This window comes from Bombus terrestris, chromosome 11 (genome assembly GCF_910591885.1).
Source record: "Bombus terrestris chromosome 11, iyBomTerr1.2, whole genome shotgun sequence".
Classification (NCBI taxonomy): domain Eukaryota; kingdom Metazoa; phylum Arthropoda; class Insecta; order Hymenoptera; family Apidae; genus Bombus; species Bombus terrestris.
The window spans coordinates 3972992-3986867 of record NC_063279.1 but is presented as its reverse complement, the minus strand read 5'-3'; the positions used below and the strand labels follow the sequence as shown (position 1 = coordinate 3986867).

Sequence of the window (13876 nt, the reverse complement as noted above, 5' to 3'; positions counted from 1 at the left end):
CATTCTTTCCTCTACCTGAATAAATTGCATGCTACATATACACGTACTTTTGGTTGGTGATTTAAAAGTGAAAGATGGATATAGGAAAAATGAAATCATAAAACTGTTCAAAATTATTGACCACATAACAAATTTTATTTCTTATGATAGAATAGATTTATCTTATAAAGTTTGTTAGCGTTTATACATTTCTAAAGTTATTCTCCAACAGTTTAATAACGATTTCTTATAAAACATGAGGAACGATTAATCGGTTAGAATGTTGTATTCACGTCAGGTAACAATTTAAAATATACACAAAGTTCGTAGAGAATACTTTACAATGATTAACGATTATATTGAAAATATGAATAAAAATTTCCTACTTTGAATTTCATTGAAAAAATACTATTGCGTATCTTAAAAAAAATATGCAATTTCAAAGGCATATACAGATAGTACGAGACAGATTTGGGACGAGTTCGGTCTCCCCTTGGGGCGAGCCCGATTTGTCGGTTTTTTGGCAAGATTAAAGATGCTCACAGATTCTATCTCACTTCGTTTGGACGCATATTGAATAACTTTGTCGAAAACTTCCCCTCGCTTGCTCACCTAGCGTACTTTATTCATGACGACACGAGGAAACTCGAGCAAGACAGCAGTCTCGCGGATGAATCTCGCGGGTTAGCTTCATATTGTCTCTACATAACTTTGAAAAAATTATTAAACAAAAAGAGAGAGGAATTATCAATTTCATATACAACGTAGCAACATTTTAAATAATTACAAGAAATATATACATTGCAATAAATGTATATGTAAATTAAACAGAGAGGAACAGAGGGAGAGAGAGAGAGAGAGAGGGAAAGAGAAACATTTTTATGACGTGCCGGCTTGTCGTAAAGCTTCCGTCATGCACATGACGTAAGTCGCCATCAAGTAATCGTTAATGGTACGTCGCATGGTCCATCCTTGATAAAATCCTTCCGGAGATAGCGCCCAATTCGCCAGGAGCAGAGGATAATTTGCTACTACAGCGTAATTATTACCTACCGTATACCTGAATATCATGTCGAGAACTATGAATTAATTGTCTATTTATGTACACTGAACAGTGTAATAATATAATTTATAATTAATTTGCAATTAGAGAAAACTGCTGTACTTACGCGAAACTCCCACCAAGAATTACCCAATTGAATATGTTAAGCCTTGATTCGTAGGTTGCTTTTGTTTCACTTGAATTATCGTAGAAACGCGACATTTCCATTTCCTGGAATTAAAATTCCAACACATGGTTCAATCTTGAAATATACTTTACATATACCCTGCAATCTTTTATATAAAAAAGGTGTCTTTAAGTTAGACGAAATTTGTCGAAATAAAAAATTAACACTACAGCATATATTTAAGATCACTGTATCTTTCAAATAATCCATCGTGGATCGACAGTACGGGATTTTTCAAACGACGAGTTAATGCGAACCTTTAAATTGCTGAAGAAATTTCGTGTAATATTTTATGAAACTACCTCTGTCTGTTTCTTCTTTATTTTGTACAGTTTGAACAAGTCTAAAATTGATAAGCTAGTTACAACACAGGCGCCGAGCGCGTAATATCCATGACAGGAGTACAAAGAATAAATTAAGCCGGCCATGCTCAAGGTTCGAAAGATCTCGTCTATAATATTGAATCGTTCTTTGTTCCTTTCTTCCTCCAGCTGCATCATAAACGGATCGAACGCTGAAAAATATAAATTTCTTGATTTTCGATTAATTGACTGTAAAACAATACACGAAATTGATAAGCTACTTACTATAATCCTTAAAGAAAAGTTTGTACACAAGAACGATCAATGATCGAGAACCAATCATAGCGATACTGGTACAGGCACACGCAACATGTGTTAATAATTTCGAATACTGAGCGTAAGAGTGTCTTATCAAGATGTAAATTGACGAACCGCATGTTAGCGTTAGATTCGTGCACGAAAAAATGGACTCCAATATCATAGCATAGCTTGCATTAAATAGAAGCAAGGATTAATTGATACATCTGTACATATACTAATATATGGTACGGTTAAATATTTAAAAAAGTTCAAACACATTGAACGATGAAAAGTAGCATAAATAATTGTCATTAACCGATGCCATTCGTATTGACATCGAAACACGATTAAAGGTAAATGTCACTTTTGTTTTTTATTATATAAGCTCTCTGTTATTAACCTTAATTGCTCATTACACGAATGAGAATAATTTAAATAGCAATAGAAAAGTATTTCCTATTATCTCACATACCATTCAATTTTTTATCGTTCGTTGAAAATCGCTACCACATATCGTATTATGGACTGTGTATTATTTTTAAAAGAGTATCGATACATGCAACGAAACTAATTTATTCAGAAATCGAAAATAATCGATGGCACACGCGGTCGAACTATACCATGACGAAATTACTTACAATACTACGTTCGCGTGACAGTTCGTTTGACACGATGATACGCGACAGGATTGATAAGCATGCCTTAGAAAAGTGCGAGAATATCAATGAACGTGCGTGATATGACGCTATGCAAAATATATTTCTCATTGTGATTTGTAAGTTGATTGCGATGTACATGACAATAGCAGCAGAGAAAGTACGTGCAACTGTCGACATCATTGAAAATATTGATAACCATCTCGTTTACAGTAACAGTAACAATATAGCTATTATAATGGAAGATAATACTGTAAGTACATACAAAAAGTTTCGTCGAACAATTCAAAAGCGTTGCCATTAATATTTAACAAAATAAAATGTTATAATTTTTTATTTGGTAATTTCGAGAATACTTAATACGTCACGATCATAACCAATTGGCAATCGCTGTTAAAGATTACTGTCACGATCGAATCGTTACTGTCATTATGAATATTAATTATAGAATGTTGATTATAGAACGTTAATTTTTATGCTACGGAAACAGTGAAAATATTGCAAGAATATATTATAGTAAATAACGAACGAGTGAACTCGTATCATGCTGAGTGTACCGATTTATCAGCGATCCTCGAACTATGGCGGAGAAATATTAATTTACGGAACAATAGCAGTACAGTAGAAAAAAATTTCATTCGGATATCATCTAAGAACGATTTAGATTTAGTAAATATCGAAGAGACACGGTACAAATCGAAGTCTGTTCCTATGAAGGATCACGAAGTCAGTTATCCTTATCCTTTCACAGATTATATTCATCCCCGATTTTGCGCCGATTTTTCACCTATAAGTACTTATAGAAAGCCACACCATCGGCTTGTCAGGAATCTGAAATCAATTCCGGTTAATCATGAATCGAATTTAAGAGACGATCGTGAAAGAACAAAAAGGGTAAGAAGATGGTTAAACTCGTTCTTTCGTAGCAAACGGAAAAGACTGAATCAGAGTTCTTCGATCGACGAATATTTTAAGTTAGAAGATCATTGGAATAAAACGCATTTATTGCCGAGATTGGTGGAAGCATCGCAGGCGCAACGCATTATCAATGAAACGACATCCGGCTCACCCTCCACAAGTCAAAATTTAAATCTATATCAAATATTGAGATTACATTTGATTCCTAAGAAAACTACAGCTTTCGTTAAGAAAAGGAGAAAAAGGAATGTTAGGAATAGAAAAGACACAGGTGAGAAAACAACGAATATTTATGAAAAAGAAATCCATGCGTATTCGGATGTTATGCAGCTGCTACATACGACCAAATCGGATATTGAATCTCAGTTAACTTATAACACTGAACACCAAAGCGAAATAGATAGGTTACAGACAACTTTGAGCTGGTTAGATCAAATAGGAACTGCAACTGAATCTATTATAGATACGCATGGTGCGTATGAGGAAGAAAGTACTAAAGGGACTTCTACGTGGCACGGATATGATCATTATATTGGAACAATGGCAATAACGCCGAAAGAAACAATCAGCCTGTACGAATCACAAATAATCACACGTACAACATCATATACGATAGAAAATATCCCCATTACCAGCATGACTACGATGCCGTCACCAGTGCTTGAAACAACTCCTACCAAGTTCATTATTACTCTAACGACAATGCCGCCATCGACAACCGTGGAAACTACTATGCATGAAATTACTGATGTTACAATACCAATACCAACGACTACCACAACCTTCCAACCAACAACTGTGAAAAAGGCTACTACAGAAAAAACTATAATTGCGACGATATCGACACTTGAAACTACAACTATCACCCACGTAACTGTTAAAATGTTGTCACCAACGTCAGTGGAAACCACTACAAAAGAACAAACTGTTACAACGACACTCTTACGCGACATAACAACTACCATTCCCTTATATACCACTGGCATAACGTTGACAACAACAATGGCTAAAACCACTGCAGAAGAAACTACTATTACTAAAATGGTATCAACATCTATATTTCCCATTACCACGAAGTTTACAATGTCGTATTACACAATTGTGGAAACTACTGTAAAAGATACTTCTATTACTACAAAAACAGTACCTGAAACAACATCTAACTCGCCCACTACCACCATGTCTACAATGTTGCCTCTAATATCCCAGGAAACGATTGCGGAAGAATCTGCTGATACTACTGCAGCAACCAGGCCGGAAATAATTACTACGATCGATACAACTACAACCACACAGTCGCTACCAACAAGTGTGAAAACCAGAGCGTCAAAAACTAATGTGACAGCATCGCAGGTCTTTCAAACAACAATTAGTTCACACATTACAGTTATTACTACAATGTCCCCATCGCCGACTGTGGAAACAACTATTGAAGTAACTGCAGTTATTACAAGACCCGGGATTAAAACAACTACAACACCCATCACGACTACAACCACACTGTTGCCACCCACAACTGTGGAAACAAATATAGAGGAAATTGTTGTTACTACAACAACCTGGATTGAGACAACTACCACTCCCGCTTTTACTACAGCAACACCGCCGCCTCCTACAACTCTGCAAACAACTATAGAGGAAACTGTTGCTACTACAATATCATGGATTGAGACTACTACCACACCCATGACGACTACAATGTCACCACCTACAACAGTGAGGGAAACTACTATTTCTACAATAACCTCGCCTAAAACAACTACCACTGCCCTCACGACTGCAGCTACACCATCGCCTCCTACAACTGTGGAAACAACTACGGTAGAAACTGCTGTTACTACAACACACTGGATTGAGACAACTACCACACCCGTCACGACTACAACCACAACGTCGTCCCCTACAACAGTCGGAGAAACTACTATTTCTACAATAGTCACGCCTGCAACAACTACCACTGCCGTCACGACTGAAGTCACACCGTCGCCTCCGACAACTGTGGAAACAACTGTGGTAGAAACTACTCTTTCTACAACAACCAAGCCTGAAAAAACTACCGCAGCTATCACAACCACAGCCACGCCGCCGCCAGCTACAAGCGCGGAAGCGACTGTAGAAGCAACTACTGTTTCTACAACGGCCATGCGCGAAACAACTACTACTGCCGTCACGACTACAACGATAACGTCGCTGCCTACAACTGTGCAAACAACTACAGAGGAAACTGTTGTCACTATATCACCTTGGATTGAGACTACTACTACTCCCGCCATTATTACAACTACACCGTCGCATCCCACAACTGTAAAATCAACAATAGAGAAAACAGTTGTTACTACGACACCCTGGATTGAGACAACTGCCACTGCCGCCACTACTACAGCAACACCGTCGCCTCCCACAACTGTGGAAACAACTACGGTAGAAACTGCTATTACTACAACACACTGGATTGAGACAACTACCACACCCGTCACGACTACAACCACAACGTCGTCACCTACAACTGTCGGACAAACTACTATTTCTACAATAGTCACGCCTGCAACAGCTACCACTGCCGTCACCACTGAAGTCACACCGTCGCCTCCGACAACTGTGGGAACAATTGTGGTAGGAACTACTCTTTCTACAACAACCACGCCTGAAACAACTACCGCAGCTGTCACAACCACAGCCACGCCGTCGCCAGCTACAACCGCGGAAGCGACTGTAGAAGCAACTACTGCTTCTACAACAGCCACGCGCGAAACAACTGCTACTGCCGTCACGACTACAACGATAACGTCGCTGCCTACAATTGTGGAAACAACTACAGAGGAAACTGATGTCACTACATCACCTTGGATTGAGACTACTACTACTCCCGCCATTATTACAACTACACCGTCGCATCCCACAACTGTAGCATCAACAATAGAGAAAACAGTTGTTACTACGACACCCTGGATTGAGACAACTGCCACTGCCGCCGTTACTACAGCTACACCGTCGCCTCCTACAACTGTGGAAACAACTATAGAGGAAACTGCTGTTACTGCGACACCCTGGATAGAGACAACTACAACTCCCTCCGTTACTACAGCTACACCGTCGCCTCCCACAACTGTGCAAACAACTACAGAGGAAACTGTTGTTACTACGACATCCTGGACTGAGACAACTACCACACCCGTCACGATTACAACTACACCGTCGCCTCCAACAACTGTGCAAACAACTATAGAGGAAACTGTTGTTACTAAGACACCCTGGATTGAGACAACTGCCACTCCCTCCGTTACTACAGATACACAGTCGCCTCCCACAACTGTGCAAACAACTACAGAGGAAACTGTTGTTACTACGACATCCTGGACTGAGACCACTACCACACCCGTCACGATTACAACTACACCGTCGCCTCCAACAACTGTGCAAACAACTATAGAGGAAACTGTTGTTACTAAGACACCCTGGATTGAGACAACTGCCACTCCCTCCGTTACTACAGATACACCGTCGCCTCCCACAACTGTAGAATCAACTACAGAGGAAACCGTTGTTACTACGACACCCAGGATTGAGACAACAACCACTACCGCTATTACTACAACCACATCGGCCCCTGCTACAACTGTGGAAACAACTATAGAGGAAGCTGTTGTTACTACGACATCCTGGATTGAGACAACTACCACACACGTCACGACTACAACCACACCGTCGCCTCCCGCAACTGTGGAATCAACTACAGAGGAAACTGTTGTTACTATGACACCCAGGATTGAGACAACAACCACTACCGCTATTACTACAACCACATCGGCCCCTGCTACAACTGTGGAAACAACTATAGAGGAAGCTGTTGTTACTACGACATCCTGGATTGAGACAACTACCACACACGTCACGACTACAACCACACCGTCGCCTCCCGCAACTGTGGAATCAACTACAGAGGAAACTGTTGTTACTACGACACCCAGGATTGAGACAACTACCACACTTGTCACGGCTACAGCTACACCGTCGCCTCCCACAACTGTGGAAACAACTAGAGAGGAAACTGTTCTTACTACGACACCCTGGATTGAGACAACTACAACTCCCTCCGTTACTACAGCTACACCGTCGCCTCCCACAACTGTAGAATCAACTACAGAGGAAACTGTTGTTACTACGACACCCTGGATTGAGACAACTACCACACTCGTCACGGCTACAGCTACACCGTCGCCTCCCACAATTGTAGAAAAAACTATAGAGGAAACTGTTGTTACTACGACACCCTGGATTGAAACAACCACAACTCCCTCCGTTACTACAGCTACACCGTCGCCTCCTAGAACTGTGGAAACAACTATAGAGGAAACTGCTGTTACTGCGACACCCTGGATAGAGACAACTACAACTCCCTCCGTTACTACAGCTACACCGTCGCCTCCCACAACTGTCGAATCAACTACAGAGGAAACTGTTGTTATTACAACACCCTGGATTGAGACAACTACCACTATCGCTATTACTACAACCACGTCGTCCCCTGCTACAACTGTGAAAACAACTATAGAGGAAGCTGTTGCCACTACGACACCCAGGATTGAGACAACTACCACTACCGCTATTACTACAACCACATCGTCCCCTGCTATAACTGTGGAAACAACTATAGAGGAAACTGTTGTTACTACGACACCCTGGACTGAGACAACTATCACACCCGTCACGATTACAACCACACCCGTCACGATTACAACCACGCCGTCGTCACCGACAACTGTGGAAACAACTATAGAGGAAACTATTGTTACTACAGCACCCTGGATTGAGACAACTATCACTACCGCTATTACTACAACCACACTGTCGCCTCCCACAACTGTCGAATCAACTAAAGAGGAGGCTGTTGTTACTACAACACCCTGGATTAAGACTACTACAACTCCTGCCATTATTACAGCTACACCGTCGCCTCTCACAACTGTGGAAACAACTATAGAGGAAGCTGTTGTTATTACGACACCCTGGACTGAGACAACTACCACACCCATCACGACTACAACCACACCGTCGTCACCGACAACTGTGGAAACAACTATAGAGGAAACTATCGTTACTACAACATCCTGGATTGAGACAACTATCACTACCGCTATTACTACAACCACATCGGCCCCTGCTACAACTGCGGAAACAACTATAGAGGAAACTATTGTTACTATGACACCCTGGATTGAGACAACTACAACTCCCTCCATTGCTACAGCTACACCGTCGCCTCCCACAACTGTCGAAACAACTACAGGGCAAACTGTTGTTACTACGACACCCAGGATTGAGACAACTACCACTACCGCTATTACTAGAACCACATCGGCCCCTGCTACAACTGTGGAAACAACTATAGAGGAAGCTGTTGTTACTACGACATCCTGGAGTGAGACAACTATGACACCCGTCACGACTACAACCACACCGTCGCCACCCACAACTGTGGAAGCAACTATAGAGGAGGCTGTTGTTACTACGACACCCTGGATTGAGACAACTACAACTCCCTCCGTTACTACAGCTACACCGTCGCCTCCCACAACTGTAGAATCAACTACAGAGGAACCTGTTGTTACTACGACACCCTGGATTGAGACAACTACCACAACCGTCACGACTACAGCTACACCGTCGCCTCCCACAATTGTAGAAACAACTATAGAGGAAACTGTTGTTGCCACGACACCCTGGATTGAGACAACTGCCACTCCCGCCGTTACTACAGCTACACCGTCGCCTCCTAGAACTGTGGAAACAACTATAGAGGAAACTGCTGTTACTGCGACACCCTGGATAGAGACAACTACAACTCCCTCCGTTACTACAGCTACACCGTCTCCTCCCACAACTGTCGAATCAACTACAGAGGAAACTGTTGTTATTACAACACCCGGGATTGAGACAACTACCACTACCGCTATTACTACAACCACACTGTCGCCTCCCACAACTGTCGAATCAACTATAGAGGAGGCTGTTGTTACTACAACACCCTGGATTAAGACTACTACAACTCCTGCCATTATTACAGCTACACCGTCGCCTCTCACAACTGTGGAAACAACTATAGAGGAAGCTGTTGTTATTACGACACCCTGGACTGAGACAACTACCACACCCATCACTACTACAACCACACCGTCGTCACCGACAACTGTGGAAACAACTATAAAGGAAACTATTGTTACTACAGCACCCTGGATTGAGACAACTATCACTACCGCTATTACTACAACCACACTGTCGCCTCCCACAACTGTCGAATCAACTATAGAGGAGGCTGTTGTTACTATAACACCCTGGATTAAGACTACTACAACTCCTGCCATTATTACAGCTACACCGTCGCCTCTCACAACTGTGGAAACAACTATAGAGGAAGCTGTTGTTATTACGACACCCTGGACTGAGACAACTGCCACACCCATCACGACTACAACCACACTGTCGCCTCCCACAACTGTCGAATCAACTATAGAGGAAGCTGTTGTTACTACGACACCCTGGACTGAGACAACTACCACACCCATCACGATTACAACCACACCGTCTCCTCCCACAACTGTGCAAACAACTATAGAGGAAACTATTGTTACTATGACACCCTGGATTGAGACAACTACAACTCCCTCCATTGCTACAGCTACACCGTCGCCTCCCACAACTGTCGAAACAACTACAGCGGAAACTGTTGTTACTACGACACCCAGGATTGAGACAACTACCACTACCGCTATTACTAGAACCACATCGGCCCCTGCTACAACTGTGGAAACAACTATAGAGGAAGCTGTTGTTACTACGACATCCTGGATTGAGACAACTATCACACCCGTCACGACTACAACCACACCGTCGCCTCCCACAACTGTGGAAGCAACTATAGAGGAGGCTATTGTTACTACGACACCCTGGATTGAGACAACTACAACTCCCTCCGTTACTACAGCTACACCGTCGCCTCCCACAACTGTAGAATCAACTACAGAGGAACCTGTTGTTACTACGACACCTTGGATTGAGACAACTACCACAACCGTCACGACTACAGCTACACCGTCGCCTCCCACAATTGTAGAAACAACTATAGAGGAAACTGTTGTTGCTACGACACCCTGGATTGAGACAACTGCCACTCCCGCCGTTACTACAGCTACACCGTCGCTTCCTAGAACTGTGGAAACAACTATAGAGGAAACTGCTGTTACTGCGACACCCTGGATAGAGACAACTACAACTCCCTCCGTTACTACAGCTACACCGTCTCCTCCCACAACTGTCGAATCAACTACAGAGGAAACTGTTGTTATTACAACACCCGGGATTGAGACTACTACCACTACCGCTATTACTACAACCACACTGTCGCCTCCCACAACTGTCGAATCAACTATAGAGGAGGCTGTTGTTACTACAACACCCTGGATTAAGACTACTACAACTCCTGCCATTATTACAGCTACACCGCCGCCTCTCACAACTGTGGAAACAACTATAGAGGAAGCTGTTGTTATTACGACACCCTGGACTGAGACAACTACCACACCCATCACGACTACAACCACACCGTCGTCACCGACAACTGTGGAAACAACTATAGAGGAAACTATCGTTACTACAACATCCTGGATTGAGACAACTATCACTACCGCTATTACTACAACCACATCGGCCCCTGCTACAACTGTGGAAACAACTATAGAGGAAACTATTGTTACTATGACACCCTGGATTGAGACAACTACAACTCCCTCCATTGCTACAGCTACACCGTCTCCTCCCACAACTGTCGAATCAACTACAGAGGAAACTGTTGTTATTACAACACCCGGGATTGAGACAACTACCACTACCGCTATTACTACAACCACACTGTCGCCTCCCACAACTGTCGAATCAACTATAGAGGAGGCTGTTGTTACTACAACACCCTGGATTAAGACTACTACAACTCCTGCCATTATTACAGCTACACCGTCGCCTCTCACAACTGTGGAAACAACTATAGAGGAAGCTGTTGTTATTACGACACCCTGGACTGAGACAACTACCACACCCATCACGACTACAACCACACCGTCGTCACCGACAACTGTGGAAACAACTATAGAGGAAACTATTGTTACTACAGCACCCTGGATTGAGACAACTATCACTACCGCTATTACTACAACCACACTGTCGCCTCCCACAACTGTCGAATCAACTATAGAGGAGGCTGTTGTTACTATAACACCCTCGATTAAGACTACTACAACTCCTGCCATTATTACAGCTACACCGTCGCCTCTCACAACTGTGGAAACAACTATAGAGGAAGCTGTTGTTATTACGACACCCTGGACTGAGACAACTGCCACACCCATCACGACTACAACCACACTGTCGCCTCCCACAACTGTCGAATCAACTATAGAGGAAGCTGTTGTTACTACGACACCCTGGACTGAGACAACTACCACACCCATCACGATTACAACCACACCGTCGCCGCCCACAACTGTGGAAGCAACTATAGAGGAAACTGTTGTTACTAGGACACCCTGGATTGAGACAACTACAACTCCCTCCGTTACTACAGCTACACCGTCGCCTCCCACAACTGTGGAAACAACTAGAGAGGAAACTGTTGTTACTACGACACCCTGGATTGAGACAACTACAACTCCCTCCATTGCTACAGCTACACCGTCGCCTCCCACAACTGTGGAAGCAACTATAGAGGAAACTGTTGTTACTAGGACACCCTGGATTGAGACAACTACAGCTCCCTCCGTTACTACAGCTACACCGTCGCCTCCCACAACTGTGGAAATAACTAGAGAGGAAACTGTTGTTACTACGACACCCTGGATTGAGACAACTACGACTCCCTCCGTTACTACGGCTACACCGTCGCCTCCCACAACTGTAGAATCAACTACAGGGGAAACTGTTGTTACTACGACACCCTGGATTGAGACAGCTACCACACCCGTCATGACTACAGCTACACCGTCGTCACCGACAACTGTGGAAACAACTATAGAGGAAACTATTGTTACTACAACACCCTGGATTGAGACAACTACCACACCCTTCACGACTACAACCACACCGTCGTCACCGGCAACTGTGGAAACAACTATAGAGGAAACTATTGTTACTACAACACCCTGGATTGAGACTACTACCACTCCGTCGCCTCCCACAATTGTAGAAACAACTATAGAAGAAACTGTTGTTACTACAACACCCTGGATTAAGACTACTACAACTCCTGCCATTATTACAGCTACACCGTCGCCTCTCACAACTGTGGAAACAACTATAGAGGAAGCTGTTGTTATTACGACACCCTGGACTGAGACAACTACCACACCCATCACGACTACAACCACACCGTCGTCACCGACAACTGTGGAAACAACTATAGAGGAAACTATCGTTACTACAACATCCTGGATTGAGACAACTATCACTACCGCTATTACTACAACCACATCGGCCCCTGCTACAACTGCGGAAACAACTATAGAGGAAACTATTGTTACTATGACACCCTGGATTGAGACAACTACAACTCCCTCCATTGCTACAGCTACACCGTCGCCTCCCACAACTGTCGAAACAACTACAGGGCAAACTGTTGTTACTACGACACCCTGGACTGAGACAACTACCACACCCGTCGCGACTACAACCACACCGTCGTCACCGACAATCTTGGGGGAAACTGCTGTTTCTACAATAGCTACGCTTGCAACAACTACCACTGCCGTCGCGACTACAGTCACACCGTCGCCTCCCACAACTGTAGAAACAACTATAGAGGAAACTGTTGTTACTACGACAGCCTGGATCGGGACAGCTACCACACCCTTCACGACTACAACCACAACGTCGCCACCTACTACCTTGGGGGAAACTACTGTTTCTACAATAGCTACGCTTGCAACAACTACCACTGCCGTCACGACTTCAGTCACACCGTCGCCTCCCACAACTGTGGTAACAACTGTAGAGGAAACAGTTGTTTCTACGACACCTTGGATTGAGTCTACTACCACACCCGTCACGACTACAGCTACACCGTCGCCTCCCACAATTGTAGAAACAACTATAGAGGAAACTGTTGTTACTACAACTCCCCGGATTGAGACAACTACCACACCCGTCACGACTACAACCACACTGTCGCCTCCAACATATGTGGAAATAACTACTTTAGAAACTGTTGTTACTACAGAGCCGTATCCCGACACTTCCGAGTTTTATGTGTTTTCATCTACCACAATTTTTACTCTTCCTTCATTGCCGACCGCATCTGAAGTTATAACATTATTCACTACAACTGAAATAGTAAGTTGGAAAAGAATTTTATTTTACTTCTAAGACATCCAACATCCGATGTAAAGGCATTAGACAGGCAATTTTAATAATTTTAGTTTTATAATGAAACCTTTTGTATGTGTACTTC

At 43.1% G+C, this 13876-nt stretch overlaps 2 protein-coding genes across 2 annotated transcripts; one reads left to right on the top strand and one right to left on the bottom strand.

The window, feature by feature from the left end:
- Positions 1–127: 127 nt before the first annotated feature.
- On the bottom strand, positions 128–2641 carry LOC105666226. Its single transcript, XM_012313516.3, has 4 exons — positions 1796–2641; positions 1511–1722; positions 1149–1252; positions 128–1039 (listed from the first exon to the last, which is right to left on the bottom strand). Exons 1-4 carry the CDS (start codon positions 1989–1991, stop codon positions 859–861), a joined length of 693 nt encoding a protein of 230 aa, XP_012168906.2. The 5' UTR covers positions 1992–2641; the 3' UTR covers positions 128–858.
- A 170-nt stretch (positions 2642–2811) lies between these two features.
- On the top strand, positions 2812–13791 carry LOC105667050 (mucin-2-like). The gene has a single exon (XM_012320108.2). It carries the CDS (start codon positions 3178–3180, stop codon positions 13789–13791), a length of 10614 nt encoding a protein of 3537 aa, XP_012175498.2. The 5' UTR covers positions 2812–3177.
- Positions 13792–13876: the final 85 nt, after the last annotated feature.